At 46.9% G+C, this 20043-nt stretch overlaps 1 protein-coding gene across 36 annotated transcripts in view; it reads right to left on the bottom strand.

Annotated features, from left to right (window-relative positions):
* PTK2 (protein tyrosine kinase 2) overlaps positions 1 to 20043 on the bottom strand; it is a 332755-nt gene that overhangs the window by 4168 nt on the left and 308544 nt on the right. For all 36 annotated transcript variants that reach the window (XM_084848676.1, XM_084848672.1, XM_084848681.1 and 33 more), the window contains 4 exons: positions 16209 to 16248; positions 15109 to 15215; positions 3264 to 3419; positions 1618 to 1698 (listed from right to left, as the gene is read on the bottom strand). In XM_084848676.1, coding sequence (XP_084704802.1) covers positions 1618 to 1698; positions 3264 to 3419; positions 15109 to 15215; positions 16209 to 16248 — 384 coding nt within the window. The remainder of the gene's footprint in view (positions 1 to 1617; positions 1699 to 3263; positions 3420 to 15108; positions 15216 to 16208; positions 16249 to 20043) is intronic.

Genomic DNA, 20043 nt, shown 5'->3' with positions numbered 1-20043 from the left:
CCTGGATCTGGAAGATGTTAACAGCTATAGGCTGGTTGCTAACATCCCCTTCCTGGGCAAGGTGCTTGAGTGAGTGGTTGCCTGCCAACTCCAGACACTTTTGGATGAAATTGATTATCTGGCCTCATTTTTGGAACAGAAACTGCCTTGGTCACCCTGGGGGTGACGTTTGCTGAGAGAGGGACAGTGGGAGTGTGACCCTGTTGATTCTCTTGGACTTCTCAGCAGCTTTCAGTCCATCAGTCTTAGTATTGCATTGCAGTGGTTCTTCTCCTAATTGGATGGCCAATTCCAGAAGGTGGTGCTGAAGATTATTGCTCTGTGCCTTGGCAGTTATGCTAAGGGGTTCCAAAGGGCTCTATTTTATCCCACATGCTATTTAACATCTACATGAAACCCGGGAAGTTTTCTGGAGATGGGGGCTGAGGTGTCATCAATATGCAGATAACACCCAGCTCTATCTCTCTTTTTCATCAAATTCAAGTGAGGCCGTGAGTCTCATGATTCAGTGCCTGGGTGTGGTAATGGACTGGATGAGGGCCAGTAAACAAACTCAATCTAGACAAGATGGAGGTACTATTAATGGGTGATTTGTCTGACTGGCTAAATGGTGTTCAACTTGTTCTGGAGAGGGTTGCACTCCCCCTAAAGGATCCGGTTGTAGTTTGGGGGTGCTCTTGGATCCAGCATTGTCACTGGAGGCACAGGTGGACTCAGTGGCACGGAGCACCTTTTATCAGCTTAGGCTGATATGCGAACTACAACCCTATCTGGACAATTATTCATGTTCTGGCAACCTCTTGTTTGGATTATTATAATGCATTACATGTGGGTCTGCCTTTGAAAATGGTCCGGAAACTTCAGCTGCTCCAAAATAGGGCAGCAAGATTGTTAATGCGGACTGGTTGATATTATACTACACCAGTACTCTGATCTAACTGGATTCCAGTCTGTTTCTGGGCCCAATTCAGAGTGCTGATATTAACTTTTAAAGCCTTAAATGACTTGGGACTAGGTTACCTAAAAGCATGTATCTACCTGGCCCGTAAGATCATCTTCAGAAGCCCTTCTCCAGCTGCCCCTGCCAAATGAGGCGAGGCAAGTGGCTATTAAGGACAGGGCTTTTTCAGTGGTGGTCCCAGTTGTGGAATGTCCTCCCCACAGAGGCTTGCCTCACACCTAGGTTGTGGCCTTTTAGGTGAAGTCTTCATTTCCTGGGCTTTCTAATTCTTCAGTTTGTGTTTTTGGATTGTTGCCTGATGGTTTTTCCTCTGGTCTTATTCTGTTTTAAACTTTAACAAGCGTTATATTATGTTTTATCATGTTGTACTTTAGAGTTTTAATTTTTGTGAACTGCCCAGAGAGCTTTGGCTATTGGGTGGTATTGAAATGTAATTGATTAATAAGGTCATATATGGATTCCATAAAAATCCAGGCTTTTGTGTGCCTCTGGTGTCAGACTCTACTCAATTTGCATGGCAACTTCCCATATTGAGTTAATTATGGGCAGTACATGAACAGAAACCAAAACCTTGTTGATTTAGAACTGGTACCCCAAGTGTTGAGAAACAGTTCAGAAGTCCACAAGAACTGTGGTGTTAATAAATCAGCTCCTACCTCTCTATGAGTGCTTGTTGGGAGTACTGGGATGGTCTCATCTACCGTTGCTAGTAAAGTTCGTAGTGCCAAACCAACCTCCTGGTGAAAGACAATCAAAACATGATTAATTACTATTACAGTGAGCACCATAATTACAGATCAACACACAGAGACAGTAATATAAACCCTGCTTCAAGAGCTTCAAAAACATTTTGCAGTGAGTTTTTTAAAATCTTCCTGCCTATTCTGAATGCTCTGCAACCCTTAGCCTGCAGTCCCCAAAATCAGTTTTATTGGTGAGCTGAAAGAGTCAAGTTCAATGTTTGAGGACTTTGAAATATCAGCCTTTAATGCCTGGATTTCTTTTAGCTTTACAGAGAAGCAGTGTGGCACATTGGCTGCGGTCACATGTCACGACAATCAAGTTTTTAAAAAAGAAATCTGGGTTGTCATGAACAAGCAGGAGTGAGCGAGCATGCTGGTCCCTAGCAGCTGGACCTAAACAACAATGTGTCCCTGGTTTATTGATAGTGACTTCTGAACCCAGAACTCTGGTTTGGGGGAGAGACAACCTAGATTTGGAACCCAATTCTAACTTTGCATTGTTTCACTCCCACCCCCACAACCCAGGGTTCTGGGTTTGGATGTCACAATAAACAATCCACAGATGGAGTATTCCTGGGTTGCTTAGCTGCAGTGGAAACAATCAAGCTGCTGGAAACCAGCATGCTTGCTCACTCCTGCTTGTTCCCAACAACCTAGGGTTTTAAAAAAATCCTGGGTTGTCGTGATGTGGCACTGTGGCCACAGGGTTGCTGGGTTGAAATATACAGCTGAGCTTTGCTGTATATTGAAGAAATGGTCTTACACACAGCCCTGTGTTGTATTCCTTTACAGACTAGCAAACTACTTCTTATAGAAAGAGTATTCAAAAACTTGGAACTACGCACAGTGACTCTATACTAGTCTACCTGGAATGCTCAATAACAGTCTTTCGGCAGTAACTGTGGCCCAACTCACCTTAAGAAATGTTCAAATGGGAAGGAACAATGGAAGTCACTGTGCCTGTGTGGTTCCGACATATCCCATGTTACTGGTACAGTCAAAGGAAAACAACTCCCAGCTGCTGGGGTTATGGGTGAACTGGAGCTCATCTGATGCAATCTACTGACTACCAGCATAATCCTATGCATGTTTGCTTGGCAGTAAGTCCCTCTGTATTCAATGGTCCTTACTCCCAGGCACGTTGTGAGAGAAGAGACCAACCACAAATCCGGAAGAAGCAACCCTTCTAGACAGCCTTTGGAAAGGCGCTCTCTCAGCCTGATTATCCCCATCTGCAATGTGGGATAAAATGCTAACCTACCTCAAAGGCTTGTTCTAAAGATTCCAGGAAGATAATGTACATCAAATGCTTTCTTTGAAGATTTAAGAGCACAATATAAATGCTAAGAACAATCTAACACAAAGGAATCGCAGACCCTGTCATATAGATGTAGGCTTGGCTCAAAAGCTTGAATCTCCCTCCATGCAGGGCAGCTTCAGCATCATGTGCAACTGCACACACTCCCTTCCACATGTGGCAGATCAGCACAGTTTTGCGTTTTTCTCCTAGAACTATTGCAAGTGCTGGTGAGGACAAGCTTTGGAAGCACATCTCCTACCTTCACCATGGGGACATACTCTTCTGGTGGTGCTGGCTGGATTTTGCTGGACATCTCTATGACAGCTTTCACCAGGCCTGTGACATTCTCATACACCTTGTCATTGGAACGATCTAAGTTGGCTGTCGGGGGAGGGCTGATCTCTTGTGGTTGAATCTGGAAGAAATGAATGGATTATTCCCCCATTCTTCCCCACCAGATGGCACTCATCTACTCTTTAAGAGGTTTTAGCTTCAAGAGACCTCATGCCTCGGTCATTCTGAACACAAATGACATAAAGGGCATACGTTTGGATAGTGGCTGGTCTCATGGAGCTGCAAAAGGACGTACAGGATTCAGTGGCAAAGGCTGGGAATTGAAACAAGGCTGAACAAAAAAATTAAAATCAGAGAGGAGACTATGTTAGAACACTTACCCCACATTAGAATCGCCTTCTCTGCTCTGACAGAATTTCAGGATAGCCTTAAATATTTAGAGCATGATCTTCAAACCCCTTACATTCAATGGAAATATTACAGAATAAGAGGCATCGTTATTGCAGACTCGGTTTTGCTGTGCTTAAATCCATTTTATGTATTATAGCCTATTAACTGATGTGCCTCTACAGACACTGGATTTGATCCAGACTTATAGTGCATTCCCCTACATGTCTACTCAGAAGTCCCACTGAGTTCAATGGGGCTTATTCCCAGGTAAGGTAGTCAGGATTTCAACAGGAACCAAGTTCAAGTTAAGTTGTCTGGGTCCAACCAGTACAGTGTACAGGTTTTCAGCTCTTGAACAATATGGCCTGACTCAAGTACCTTTCAACATCATTCTGGCTTCTCTGTATGTACTGAGTTCACGGGATTCCCTACTGCTGATCCCAACCTCCTGGCACCACCTCTGGAATGCAAAGAGATGTGGGTGCCCTACACTTGTTAGGATAACAGCATTTTCTGAAAATCTGGATTTTTATGTTTAGCATCACTCCTTTGTATGTACTAACAGACAGACAAAGGGCATGTAGGGGTACAGCAGTGTGTTGATGTGATGTGGAATACTGGGGTTGGTACAACAAATCAACTCGCGTTGGCTATTCTGAAATACATAAGGATTCTGTGTTAATACAATGAAGGGGCTAATTTTAAAATGACTCCAATTTATTTTACATCCCTTTCTCCACAGATAAAAAGGGGCAATACCAAATTTACCTTTAACTCAAGCCAGATTCCCCACCAACATATAGCTAGCAAATGTGATAAAATTCATAGCATCACAGCATTCAGAAAGGGAACTTGCCTTCTCCCTTGTAACACCCAGGGCCATCTAAGGCTGTGCAGGATGGAAGAAGACAGCTGAGAGGTGGTGATGGCAACATGATAAACAAATTCAAATGTGCGTGTGTGGGGGGGGGTGTAGAATGTGGATGTTCTCCCATTGACATTACCCTTTGCCCTAGCATTTCCCCCCCAAACCAACAGCAGACCGTAGCCCAAGTGGTGTGCCAGTCTTTGGGAGGAAAGGATCACCCCACTGAGGACCAACACTTGCCTAAGACCCCTAGATCAGTCTGAGAAGAGCATATTATTGGAAGGTAGAAGGTCCCCAGGTGAATCCCTCTTGGCATTTCCCTCCTTAAGCTCTTTAGCAGTAGGGCTTAGACAGCCACTGCCAGGCAACTAGCAAGTATTAAGCTAGATCAGGGATGGGCAATGGCAGAAGCTCCGGGGGCCATTTTAAAAATGGCATTTGTAATTGCTATGGAGTGCCCAAAGGGTGAAATTTAATGTGGAAACTTGTTTCCATGTTAAATTTGACCCTTTGGGCATTCCATAGCCATTACAGACACAACCCTCTAAAAAAAAAAAACCATCTCCCCACCCCCGGTTTGAGGGCAGCGAAGGCCACATGCACCTGCAGGCCACATGTTGCCCACCCCTGGACTAGATGGGCAAAGAGCCTGATGTCTTTCGTGTAGACAGCTTCATATATTGCTCAGGCCTTCTGTGAGGGCTTGGTCAGTGGCAGAAATGAAAAGATGTGCATCTTTAGGGAGTCTAAGAGCGGCGTCAGACTTTGCTGTGGGAGATGCTGTGTGAGCGTCATTAAGGCCAAGACAGACAGGCATCCGAGAGAGGCCCAAAGTGCTGTGAGCGGTATTGGAGCTCACTTTATGATGTCCTTGGGTCTGCAGCACAGCAGCAGAACCAAATGCTGTTATGCTGCAAACACTGGCCAGCCACTCTGTCATTGCACCTCCCACTTCCAGGGAACCATGCAACTTGCAGCCAGTTCTCTGAGATGGGAGGACATTGTGCCACAGAGCTACTGGGCACCATTTCCCAGATGCGGCACCAGGAGACAGCAGTAGCAAGAGGGCAGATGACACCTGTACGTGATGGAAGGAGGGAGCGAATGGAAAAGAGGCTGGCTGGCCTCCTTGCTACTGCCAGCAGGAAGGCTACCAGATCCCACTCTTGCTGTTTGGAAAGGAAGTGCCTCACAGCTGCAACCTCCTCCTGTACTCAAGGAACTGGCCATGGGGTGCTACGTTCCCCAGCAGGAGGAGGAAATGACAGCAACAGAGCAACCAGCTGGATGCCTGCGGCATATCAGGCGACATACATACACTGAAGAGAGTGCTCAAAGCCCATTCACAGCACTCCTTTGAGCCTCCTTTGGATGTGCAGACATCTTGGCCCACACCGTGCCTCTGTTAAGATGTCCACAGCTGCGCTGAGCACTCCCATGTCACTGTCCTGGGGAGACAGCTGCTGTGGCACTAGCCACATGATACCATGGACATGACAACCGCCCGTTCCTCCTCCCTGTCTTGCTATGAAGAGAACACATTCATTTCTAAGGGTCCAGAACTGGAGCTGTTCCTGATTGTTTTGGGTGTGAATGATTTTAGCTGCGACAAGAGCACATGCAAGGACATTTGCGAAAAGCGAGATGGTACCCATACGGTCTGTCATTCACGCAGCCACACACGCACATCCAGAGTGCTTACCCGCCATGGCTAGTGTCGAGCAGAGTTTGAAGGGTGGTTAAAGAAATTTACCAGAAGGAAAAAGAAAAAACAAAAACACAATGTTAATAAAATGCAGCAAGGCGGGGAAAAAATCCAAACTATGAGCAACAGTAAGAGAGACCTGTTTAAAAGCCCCTCCCCCAAAGTGAATCCAGACCCCCTTTGGCTCGGCCGTATTAGTTGTTTCCCCCGCCTTTTGCAGAAATGGGATATCTGTGCTCAGCCCTGGGCGGAAAGGTTATCTGCCATGCACCCCTGACAAGAGAGCATGCAAACAGCAACAGGGGCAAACCAGTCTGGCAAGAAGCAAAGAAATTAACAGCATTAAGGGGCTCTCTCAAACATGGAAATAGCAGAAGAGCCTCAGACACCAAATTCTCTGCACAAGAGCTGAAGCAGAGGAAATTTCAGTCTTTCTTTAAGTTATGTTTATGAGAGGGGGGAAATGCTCAGTAGAAGGAATTATTTAGTCATCTAATTGCCCTGCTCCTGTTTGTAAAGATCTTTGGTCAAGCCCTTGGCCAAATGCTATGCTGAAGGATGGTTTGGAGGCCAATTACAAACAGCCCACTCGATTCCTGTGCTGAAATTCCAGAACCCTGGCATAAGGGTTCATCTGCCTCCCTGGATGCTCATTTTTTATGTTTCTCTGACATTTCTGAAGCCAATACCAACACTACTCCACCACAAACTAAACAGCCAGGGTTATCTGTGCAATGCTTGGCCGATTTCCCCTTGGCAAATAACTGTTTTTAAAAATAAAATTAAAAAAATGCATCCAGCTCCATATTCTTCCAGATTAACAAGCTCAAGTCTTGTAATTTCTATTTGTGTTTTCAGAAAAGGGAATTTCTGCATTCAGTCTAATACTGATTGCTTTTGTATGACCTAAAAATCTCAGGAAAAGCTTCTGTTTAGCTTGGCAGGTTCTGACATAGCCACGTTATATTGAAACACAAGGTTCTGCAGTTTCCTGAGGGAGGGCCAGGAAAATCCACTCCAGGATGAAGACAGTGAGGGACAACGACACACTATTTCACCTCCTCCAAAAGAAGCCACTGTCTCTCAGACACCAGCAGATGAGAAAGCAGAACCATGTAAATCTAGAGTTCTGGAAGTCACATTGCACCCTTTTCCCTATTCCAATTTAAGGGGCAATGTGTCTGCTTTCCCCTCATCCGCACCGCCCATTTTTTGAAATGCTTATACAGGAATTGTGGATCAAAACCTTGAGATTAGCCAATCATCCTTCAAAACTAAACAAAAATTTCTGAGGCTTGGCAGCTTGAAAGACTCTGGCACTGTTTATAACAAAACAGTCTTCCTGTAACTCAGCCAGTTGTGTCCACTTATGCTAGCTTCTAAACACCAAGACAACCTCATAACATTTAGAGAGCAGGAAAGGGCACTGCATCCATTTTTGCCAGACCTCTTGCCATGGATGGCTTGATTGTGAATTCCACAGATGGGAATAAACTGGGCCTTCCCTTCAAGTCCTCCCCCTGGAGCTCTAAAATAGATTTTGCTTAATGAGAATCTCCATTTTCATCACCAAATGAGAACAGAACTCTTGGGAAAGGCTAGGGCACTCTATTCAGAAACTTATTTTCCTGAGAAAATAAACTGGGAAGAATAATTCCAACTGACCTTGAAATGTATCAGAGCATATCTCGCTGGAGCGGGCCACTGGTCGGTCATAATGGCTGGCCTGATGCCCATGGGAAGCTCACAAGCAGCACACAGTGACAAAAGCCACCCCACGCTCCTCGCCTCAGGGAGACGGCAAGCAGCAGAGGTGCAATGCCTCTGAATACGGAGGTCACATTTAGTTGTCCTGGATCAGCCTTCCCAAACCTGGTGCTCTCCACGTGCTGGCTGGGGCATGCTGGGAACTGTAGGACCTTTTCTGTCTAAACATGCATAGGACTGTGCCCTTAAAGAGTCGATTATATTTTCCATAGCTTTGTTGTAGCCTACACATAGTTTACTTATGGTCCAAGTCCCCCCTTTTCCTCTTAGCAAGTTGCTGGAATGTGAATCAATGGTCTCTTGAGCAGATATGCACAGATATACATTTACTACACTATTTGGGCGGGGGCGGGGGGGGCACTACTCATTATCTCAATTATGCACATTTAACACAACCCAATGTAAAAGTCAAGCAATACATGCTGATGTGTGCCGTAAGTCTAAAGAAAGGACACATTTTCTGTGGTTGTATCCTGTGCCAGAAGATTTGCCAAGGCTAGAGTACATTTTTCAGAAGCACAGCTAAGAACTTGTTATTTCCAAGCCAGGGCCTGCAGGAGAAGCCACCACTACCACCGGGGAAGAGGCGCGCCTGCTGCTGCTGGGCCTGCTGCTGCTGCCGCCGCCGCCACCACCACCACCAGGCCTTCCCTGTGGACTCCGGCCTGGCATTATTTTTAAGGGGATTTTAATTGTTTTTTTTGGGGGGGGGTGTTTTTCTGGGGGATTTTGTTGTGGTTTTAGGGGTGGGTAGCCTGCCGGATAGGCGGAAGCGAGGCATGTGTCCACCTGATGGAGGCAGTGGGGGGAGTGTTGGGGGCCAGAAGATACCGAGGCTGGGCGGCAGGCACTGGCAGAGCGCTAGGGGCAGGCCATGCCAGGTAAGGGGAACGAGGGAGAGATGTGTAGTATCTGTCCCCTGCTCCGGGCCTGTCCAGAGCCAAAGGATGGCTGGGGGAGGCGTGACCCCATCTTCTGGCCTTCGTTTGCTGCTCTGCAATGCCAGGTCTGTTACCAGAAAACCTCCCTCATCCATGACATGATCCTGGATGAGGGTGCAGACCTGGCATGTATTACGGAGACCTGGCTGGCCAAGGCTGCTGCTCCAACCCTTGTAGCCATGTGTCCAGCCGGATTTTCGTGTGCACAGCAGCCGAGGGCTGGGGATCGGGGAGGGGGAGTGGCTGTTATCTACCGAGAGTCCTTGGTCTTCACCAGACCCCCTCTCTGGGAGACCAAGGTTGCTGAGTGCATGTACTGGAGGTTGGGCCCGAAGGGCAGTCTGGGGATTCTGCTCGTGTACCGTCCACCCCGCTGCACGACTGACTCCCTGGCCGAGGTGCTTGAGGTGGTCTCTGATGTGCATGTACAGTCCCCTAACTTATTGGTGTTGGGGGACTTCAACGTACATTCAGAGGCCATCTTCACAGGAGCACCTGGGGACTTCATGGAGACCATGGCCTCCTGGGAGCTGCACCATATTCTAACTGGGCCCACCCATGTAGCCGGTCATGCACTAGACCTTGTGTTTGTTTCTGGAGAAGCGGGGAGTGATCTGGAAGTCGGGGGTATATCCACCACCCCCTTGTCATGGTCAGATCACTATCTGGTGACGTTGGACTTCTCGGTTCCACAACCCCTCCGCAGGGGTGGAGGACCCATTAAAATGGTCCGCCCCAGGCGTCTTATGGATTCCTGAACGCGCTTGGGGATTCTCTGGGGCACGCCAACGGCCACTCGGTCGAGACCCTGGTGGGTGCCTGGAATGCCGCAATCACTGGGGCATTAGATCAGGTGGCTCCAAAACGCCCTCTCCCCCTGAACAGGGCTCAGACTGCACCATGGTTCAATCCGCGGTTACGAGCTCTGAAACAGGAGGTGAGACGGCTAGAGCGCCGGTGGCGGAAGTCTCGCTCCAAAGACGATCAGACACGGGCTAGAGCTGTATCTTCAGCCTATCACATGGCGGTGAAGGCAGCAAAAAAGGAATATTATGCTGCCTCCATCGCGTCTGCAGAGTGCTGTCCCAGGAGGCTGTTCCAAGTGGTCTGGAGCCTGGTCGGTCCTGTGGCTCCGGAACCACTGGAGCATTCTAAGGCTTCCTGTGAGGCCTTGGCAAGGCACTTTACAGATAAAATTGATCCGATTAGGTGTGCTACTCTGCACGCTGTGGATACAGTTAGTGAGCAAGAGGCGGCCTGTTGCAAACCGGTTTTGTGGGATCGGTTCCAGCTTCTTCCTCCTGATGAAGTGGACAAGGTGCTTTCATCTGTACGGCCGACCACCTGCTTACTTGATCCTTGCCCATCTTGGCTCATTATGGGCTGCAGAGAGAGACTAGGTGAGGGGATCAAGGCGGTGGTGAACGCCTCCCTTGAGGAGGAAGTGATGCCATCAGACCTCAAGGAGGCAGTGATAAGACCGCTCTTAAAGAAGCCCTCCTTGGATCCTCAAGTTCTGAACAACTTTCGCCCAGTCTCAAATCTGCCATTTTGGGGCAAGGTGATTGAGCGGGTGGTGGCGGTGCAGTTGAAGGTACACTTGGAAGAAACTGATTATCTAGACCCATTTCAGTCGGGCTTCAGGCCTGGGCATGGGACAGAAACGGCCTTGGTCACCTTGGTAGATGATATGAGGAGGGCTCTGGATAGGGGTGAATGCTCCTTCCTTGTTCTCCTCGACCTCTCAGCGGCTTTTGATACCGTTGACCATGGTATCCTCCTGGACCGCCTGGAGGGGTTGGGCATTGGGGACACCGTATTGCGGTGGTTCCGGTCCTTCCTCTCCGGCAGGTACCAGAAGGTAGCACTGGGAGAGGAGGTTTCGGACCCGTGGCCACTTACTTGTGGGGTGCCACAGGGTTCCATCCTCTCCCCGATGCTATTTAACATCTATGTGATGCCGCTGGGGGCTATCATCAGGAGGTTTGGGATGCCGTGTCATCAATATGCAGATGACACGCAGCTCTACCTCTCGTTCAAATCTTCACCAAGGTTGGCCGTAGAATCCCTGTCCAAATGTCTGGAGACGGTGAGTGGCTGGATGGTGAGGAATAAGCTGAAGCTGAACCCTGACAAGACCGAGGAACTTTTGGTGGGAGACAAGAGGAGGCTGCGGGATGTTGACCTGGTGTTGAATGGGGTAAGGCTACCCTTGAAAGACCAGGTCCGCAGCCTGGGGGTCATTTTGGACTCCCAGCTGTCCATAGAGGCTCAGGTGTCAGCTGTGAGCCAGACAGCGCTGTATCAACTCCATCTGATACGGCGGCTGCGCCCCTTCCTTCCCGACCATCTGCTCCCATCGGTAGTACATGCCCTGGTCTCCTCTACGTGGGGTTACCCTTGAAGACGGTTCGGAAACTGCAGCTGGTACAGAACGCGGTGGCTCGCCTGATTAAAGGCAGCCGCCGGCGAGATCACATCACTCCAGTGCTGAAGGAGTTGCACTGGCTACCAGTTGTTTTCCGGGCCAAATTCAAGGTGTTGGTTTTGACCTTTAAAACCCTATATGGTTCCGGCCCAGCCTATCTTAAGGAGCGCCTCCAGCAGCACCAGATAGGCCGCTTAACAAGATCAGCCTCGGATGGCCTTCTGTCTGTCCCATCAGCCAGGACAGCTAGACTGGTGGGGACGAGGGAGAGGGCCTTTTCTGTGGTGGCCCCCACTCTGTGGAACTCCCTCCCTAGGGAACTCCGTCATGCCCCCTCTTTAATGAGCTTCCGTCATGCATTAAAAACGTGGTTGTTCAGGCAGGCATTTGGGGTGGGTTAGGGTATTTTAGGAAATGTTTTTATTGTAGAATTTTATTGTTTTAAACTGTTTTATTGTATGTTGTATATCGCCCAGAGTGGCTGGGTGACCAGCCAGATGGGCGATTAATAAATTTAATAATAAATAAAATAAAAAAATAAATTTGAACTGGATTCAAAAGACCAGGTTTAAGCCAAATTTGACAATCAAGCGGAACTGCATTTTAAGTTGTTTCAGTGTAACAGAAGAAGAAAAGCTGTATCTATCCTCAGCTTTTGTGATGAGACAAACGAAAAACCTGCACGCAAATAACCCTGCTGAGGAGCGTAGTGACCCTCAGTTCGGGCAGTGTTGAAATAAAGCCTGCATGTCACAAAACTGTTCTGCGATGGTGGAAAGAGAAGAGCACCAGGAACAGCCCACTGAAAAGTGGGAATGTTACCCCATTTGGCCGCTCCCAGTGAAAACTATCCCTGCTGGGAACAGACCCAGAATCTTCAGCTTATTAGCAAGTACACATCTAATTTGTGCCTCAGCTGTCAAGCAATTTAAAACAAAAGCAAGCCAGTTCCCATTGCTGCTGGGCAGAGCCTGCAGGGTTAAAAGTGGATTGCCACACAGAGGCTTGCTGCCTTTGCTACAGTTGCCAAGATCCAAAGAGCCACACAGCTACTCCTGCACCACCCAGGGGGACTGGGGGCTTGTGTTTCTCAAACAGTAGCTTTCCACACTGCATAACAAACCACTTTTGAAGCTGAGAAGACTTCCAAAAGCCACTTGTGGTATAGCACAGGGGCGTGCTGTTAGAAAATAAAGGCCAAAATCCACTGGGCATGCCTAAGCCCTCGTATGTGCCCGAAGTGGCTCCTGGGATCTTGGCTAGGGGCCTTTTGCACATTCATGTTCCAGCATGTAAGGGCTGGAGTTTTCTCCTTTAAGAAGGCAAGTGTTCAGGCAGTTGGAGTAGCACTTCCAAAGACCAAGAAATAAAAACACAAGGGTTTTCTTAAGTGTAGCTAAGATAAAAAGTCAGACGGCACCGGCAGTGTTGATTTTCAGTCCCAGAATATCACAGAAATGGCAATAACCAGGACAACATGAGCTTGCAGCCATGTTGAAAGTCCCACAAAAGGGAAATGTCGGGGATAAGGGAACGAGTCCCTGCATTAAAGGGCTGATGCAAGAAAAAACATACAGTGCAAAAGGCCTATATATAGTTGTTTTATATGGTGATGGAAAATTCTTAGCTCAAGCGAAGTTGGGGGTAGAGAGGAGGGGGAAACCAAGCAGCATGTTTGCTGCTACCCCTGGGAAACCCTTTAGAAGCCCGACAGCATCTAACCCCACTCATCAGTGGCAGATGGCATCCTTGTTCATAGCGGAACAGCACCATTCAGCAACATTACATCACATGCTGTAAGGGGTAGGAATACAGGAAAAGCAGTCTTGGGGGACTGAGGCAATGCACTGCCACTATGGGGTGTGTTTGTTCTTAGTTTTTCCAGTGGTGACTTAAACAGAGTAAGCAGGCTGTGTGTGGCACATGGACCACAGGATTCCAACCCCTACTTGGTACCATCAAATGGAATGACTCATTTCTCAATTAATGAGGCATTTTATTGCCACCAAACTCATTGAATAATCTGACTTTCCTACACAGAGCACATAATGGCTACTCTATAATCAACCAAACCGTTGCTGATGGAAACTGAACTGTTGATTGCTTTACTCAAATTCCACCCAAAAACATACTTCTGAGAAGACTGGAGGACAACCAGGCAAGGGATAATTTCCTTTGTAATGTGTGACAGCGAAGCCATTCCTTAGAAATGACATTAATGCTGGAAGCAGATAGTGCATTACTATACTGATGCTGCTTTAAAACTGAGAGTAGCCACAAAGGAAGCTTTGCTGTACTTGCTTCCCAGTATGCCTAAGCAGCGACAGGAGAGTAATGCTCAGCTCACCACAGGGACAGAATTTACAGGCAAGCAACTCTTCAGGTGGTTAGAAGTGCCAGGGGAGAAGTCGTATAGTGACAACCACCTGTTTCCTCCTTAAGTCACTGTAACACTACCAAAAAGCACACAGCAAGGTACAACTGCAGCAGGGGTGCAGAAACCCATTCAGTCAGAGGGCCGACTTGAATTTCCAAGTCATATTCCAGTGGTGGGTAGGGCTGAAGGCAAGGGGGGTGGGGAGAAAGAAGGGGGCATGGCCAAAATGCCAACATATCTGAGCTTAAAGCAATTAACTGCCACTCGCCTTAGGAGAGGCATTTCAAGCTTTTAGAAGGGGCGGGGGGAAACATGCAAAAGCTAGGAAAGCACCAAATGAGTGACACAGGGAAGGGAACCATCTAGTGACATGGGGAAAGGGCCACTGCCATCTCGGGAACCCCAGAGGGCCCAGTTTGGCCCCCCTACCAGGCCATGTTTGGCCCCCGGGATTGAACTACTGAGATGTATAGCGATGTTATTCTTAAGTGTACCAAATATGCATCAGTCACCAGGCATGATATCGTTCTGTGCTGCAATTCGCATAATTGAGAGGCAACATCCATGTTCCACCATAATATGCACATGTTCTCTTATTCCACATCAGTTGTGAGAAGTATGCTGGCCAAAGGCTTTGGGCACCTAGCCTCATTCTGAGAGTTGCAGTTTTGACTCTTGGCTTGCAGACAGATCCCATAGCTTTCTCCTATACATTCAGTTGTGACTGGAGCTCTGTCACCCTGGAGGAGGAGAAATCTAAGGTGACTGGATATGGTGCAGAGAAATATTTCCTTCCTTTGGGTGTCATGAACTCTGGGTGAGGCTAAATGGCTTTAAACACACTCACTCTGATTGGACAAGAGGGGTTTGGGTTAGGGTTACTGAAGGATTTCATCTGGTCTGTATTTTTAGACAAACCAATTTGATTAACACTTCCTGGATATGTGGATCGGAATGCAGTTATCCTTCGGTATGCACACTTTCCCAAATTTTGCAGTGCTGTTCTTGGCTCAAAAAATATACTCAGATGCATATGGGTGTGTGTATTTTAAGTTAAAATACATGTCTTAGGGTAAAAGGAGTACAGAAATAATATGCATCTCCATGTGTGTATTTTTATAAGTCCATAAATGTATGTGGAAATGGGACAGAACAGATGTATGAATGAACACATGCGAAACTGACATGGAACAGAAATAGACTGATCCATCCACCCATCCGTGGTTATGGTAGGCTTTCATCTGCTTTTATATTAGTAACAGCAACAGTTCGACTCAACCAGCACCTTGATGAGTAATGAGCAACTAGCATTCAATGTGGCACTAAGGATATACCTTAACCCCTTCGTTGTAGCTGTCCACAGGGCTGTTCAGGCTGGCGAGGCTGCCCAAGTGGCTGGGAGCTCCTGGGCGAGGTGGTTTCTTTGGTGGGGCCGAGTGGTCTAGTAACAAAATACGTTGCATGTAATGATTAAGAAACTACCATTCTTTCAAACACAGAGCTGGAATGTAGCAGAAAACCACCTAGGCTAGCTTTCCCCAACCTTCAGCAGCACCCACCCCCGCAGTAACAAATCAAGCCACACAATACCAAAGGTTAGGAGTCAAGAACCCTTTTGTTGAACTCCAGGCTTTCAAATTGAGCACAGATGCCCCCTGGATTGTGCAGCATACACGTATCTGAAAGCAAGTACAGGGTTTGGTATCTCAATGTTAAGAGCTAAATGCTCCTTTACACGTTTAGGCCACAGGCCTCAAACCAGCTGTTGTTGCAGGGGAACCCTTAAACACATGACTTTACCCCTGAGTAGTTACTGACAGACTAGCACTTGGCTACCGAGCCTTGAAAAATGTGGCTAAGGGCGCAATCCTATCAAGATAGGCGGCCGCCTCCAAACATGGAGGTGACCGCCTATCCAAAGCAAGTCAGGAGAGGCCTGGGGGGGGGGGGGGAGGATCGTTCCCTCGCCCCTCTCCTGCCCTGCTATTTTCTGCTAGACAGCCGTTTTCAGCTGTCAGGCGGCAGGGGGGCCAACCAGGAGAGGAAGCTGCATGTATGACAATTGGATGTGTCGTACACGCAGCTCTGCTCTCCCCGCCCCAGAATGCCCCCAGCCCTGCGCCTTTTCAGTCACTCAGCGCTCCTCTTCCAAGCGCGGAGGACAGGGCTTCTCTGCGCTGCCTCAGAGGCAGCACAGACGTGGGGGGAAGTCAGTTTTCCAGGAACCAACCTTGGAGCACAGGCTCCAAGGTCGGTTCCCAGAAAAGAGTATATCCTATGGCACTCTAGACAGTGTCTAGTGGCCATAGGATTGCTCCCTAAGTCTTCTTTGCTACCCCAGCATTTATTGCATTTTCTGAAAATGGATGAGACAGAGAGGGGGAGAGATTGAGGGTTTACATTGCGACTATAAAGCTGTCTATTTATGGCTTACCTGGTTTACCCACAGGCTGATAAATATGCTGGTTAGAAGCCTGCAAAAGGAAAAAAAAGTAATTCATCTGCTCACAATGTTTATGAACAAAGAAAACCCTCCATCTAACCCCCCCAAACCTTAAGCATCAGGCTTATCCAACCACAAGAATTTCCAACATATTTCTCCTCTCCCATCCTCTCAAATTTCAAGGGAAAACAACTACCAGTGTAAATCATGCTCATAAAGAATAAAACAAATCCTTTCATCTCATGCTATTTTGCTCTGTATCTGTGTGATATGTCAGGTCACTTCTACCATTACTCAGGCAAAATGGCATGTTCATAACAACTTCTGTCTTCAGTCCAAAAATACCTTTTTAAAATAAATCATGGCTACTGAGCTGCAGTTTGCAAAGCTCTTGCCTCTGGTCTCCTCATATTGCTTAACGTATTTTTCATCGTAATTATTGCTCTGTTTCACAATAAAATGGAAACAAAAATCCTTGATTATTAATTTAGAAGGGGTTTATAACTGCACTGAAATCTAATCATATTTCTACAACCCTCTGCCAATTCAGATAAAAGTCTGTTCAGTCACTGCATAACAAATGTGACATTTATGTCTGCTGTTTGGCTGTTCAGTTCTTGAGAAAACATTTATTTATAAAAGCCTTGTGTGCTTTTATGAAAAGTGCATCTGCAGAGAGAAAGTTTTCTTTTGAAAATTAGAAGTGCTCATACAGGCAAGGCTATACAGAAATCGGAACAGGGATTTTTTACTGCAGACAAAGCAACCTGGGGTAGAGAAGACAGATTTCCCACATCTGTACAATCTTAAATCCACCAAAGGAAAACGCAGGAACGTTGGGTTGCTTGAACTTTAAAAATGATATCTATATTTTGAGGTTGCTTTGCAAAATAAGGCCAAGTCACAGCATGACATGTGCAGCCCCTTCCTTGGGGGTTGTCGTATCGTGTGAACCTGGCGAGCACGGGTTATGAGATAGTGAAACAACCATCACATAACCCTAAAACAGACCATGGGCTGTTTAACCCTCACACAACCCACACTCGATGGATTTGCATGACACAACAATCCCTGAGTGGGGTTGCATATTCAAAATGGTGGCCACACACACCCTACACACACCAAAGCTTCACTATGGGTTAAATAACCCACCGATGGTTGTCATGTAAGGCAAACAGTACAAGCATCTACAAACCCAGCTGCCCCGATGCATATATGTAGAATAATGAATTGCACTGGCTTTATCCACCACGTTCTAGCTAGCTGTTCTAGTGCAGCCTTGAAGGAAAGGAGGAGATATCCAGAATAAGCTTCTTCTAAAAGACTAAGAACCAAAAGGTAAAAGTATGAAACTGAAGAGCAAGGGAGACATGATGGTGACCATCACGTTTATTGTTCAAGTGTCTGCCCCGCTGACATATAAAGTGTGTGTGGGGGTCAATGTTAACATCCAAAGCGGTATGAAGGTGAAAGGAGCAGACTCGTACTCTTTTTCCCCTTCCAGCATGGCCCCGATTCAGGGAACTGAGAGAAGAATGCCTGGGGTGGTGTATTAGAGGGAGGTAAGGCAAAGGGAGTGGGGAGGATTCCGCTTCCCTCACCCACATGCCCCCTTTGAAGGTAAAATTAGACTCACTTTCTGCATTACGCACCAACTGGGCAGACATACCAACAAACAGATATGGCTGTCCGCATCATGTCTAGTTTGGCCCTTATACTGGCAAACCTTAAAGCCCGGACACGTCTAGGCTTGAGACAGTACAAGAGACGTGCCTCATGCAATCCATTTTTGAGAAATGAATTGGAGACCCACAAAGGAAGAAAATCACCGCCTCGGCTATATGTGCATTACATCAAAACAAGCGGCAGCCTCCACTGCAGAGCAAGATGGCCTTGTTGTAGGCCCCTTTCAACCCTACTATTCTATGAGTCTATGATAAGAGGAGCACCGACCGACCTCCTTCCCTGCACTGTCATTGCCCCATTTTCTATCTTCCCCTAAGACACCATTAGCAGCTTCCTGCCCCAGGAGCACAGTTACAGTTCTTGATGCCCTGGACTCACAGAACATCCCTGCCCAGGAGCGTGTGTAGATGCAAGAACGAATGCATCCTGATAAATACCATGGGATGGTTCAAGGAGTGGCAATAATGCCCCATTATTTCTGTCAGGCCCAGCGAGCAGCGGTTTAACCTGTTCCTGTAACTATACTTGTTAGTACAGACATGCTTGACTAGAACAGCTGCATATTGTCTTTAGACAGGATACTCTTTTAAAAAGTTCAAGATGTAGCATCGCTAAGGGAGTGTGGCTTTGGAAGACAGTGGGTTTTATCATGCAGCAGCCCTGCCTCATTCATGGAATTCTACATGGGGTCCAGATGACGTTGTCTTCCACTTGTAAACCTCCTGTTTTTTCCCCACGGCTTCTTCCACTTTTTTCCTTTCCACAAAAGATCCACTGAGAAAATAACAGAACAGCTATACAATGACTTTTGATGGGTGGCGCCAGAGCCCTCTGTCTTGAAGCACTCCGTGTCTTGTTTTTGGTTGAACACACAGCTTCTGTTTAGTTAGCCCATCAATTAGCCTGCAAATGCTGATGCATTTGTGCATATTTTTTAACACAGAGGTGTAATCTCAGTGCAGTGTGATTAACAACCATATCAGCTCTCTATGTAACTGTTTCTGATTGAGGACCTGGGCAGTTACTCACTACTCTCAGAGTAGCACCTGCTGCTAGAATATTGCCCTTCCTGCAAAAGCAGCCATCCCTGGATACAGCTGTGTCAGTTTCCAGTCCCAAGCCTCTGAGAGAGCTTTCACCTTCCCTCAAGATTCAGGAATGGCAGTCAGGGGAGGTCACCCAAGTCCCACTGCTTAGATCCTCAAAGATAGGTGTGTGTTTTTTTCCTTTTTGAGTAGCATGCTCACAGTACAATAACAGACGTTTTCCTTGTGAACTTGTCTAACCTAAATCTGTCAGCAAGTTTATACTGCCGAGGGGCTAAAATGGCACTTAAACAAATCTGGGTTGGCCTTGTGTAGCAAATAATCCAATTATGATATTCTGATCTCTGTTGTGAAAGCAGTAAAGTTGTTGCCCCTATAAATCCAAGGTGATGAATGAGTTCATAAGAATACTGCAGCAGCACCTCAAAGTAATGAGAAAAGTGAATAAAAAAAACCCCAAACACAATAATTAACCAGGGTGGAGAGGCTATAGCTGGTCACCACCAGGTGCAAAATACTGACCAGCAATCCAATTACATCTCTATTGTTTGAGTTAGGTTTACAGGGTGAGACTATACCCTTGCTGCAGATTTGTTTTGCAAGTACATCAGCACATTTTGGATCCAGCCTTTTGATAGATGATAGTTTACTTAACATCACCCTCAAAGCACTACTGAAGATTCACGCTACTCTAGAGAATACTCACTAGTTACTTAAACATCTGCAGGCGTTATTTTAAAATTTCACTTCCTGTTGACAGGGATATAAATTCAAAGCTAACTTAAAAACACACACACACACACCCTGACCTGGCTGCGTCTCACATAGCTGCTTTAAAAATAATTAGAGCTTTGTTTGAAAGGGGAGAACACATCTGTTTCAAAAGCAGCAGCATGAAAAGAAGCAGCCCCAAAAGTGCTGCATGAACAATATTTTCCTGCCACTGCTGTTCCCAGAGAAGCTGAGCCTCCTGAAGTCTCTCACAGAAATATAATAATCATGGAAACCCCAAGCAAATCAAAACTCATCTCCTGTGATCACTGGAATGTTAACAGTATTTTCCACTGAGAAAATTAAACAAACATTGCTCTCGA

Source organism: Heloderma suspectum, chromosome 4, assembly GCF_057233095.1.
Source record: "Heloderma suspectum isolate Gila_16-S chromosome 4, 16-S_ref, whole genome shotgun sequence".
NCBI classification, from domain to species: domain Eukaryota; kingdom Metazoa; phylum Chordata; class Lepidosauria; order Squamata; family Helodermatidae; genus Heloderma; species Heloderma suspectum.
The sequence above is the reverse complement of the archived record's forward strand: the minus strand, read 5'-3'. Positions and strand labels throughout refer to the sequence as shown.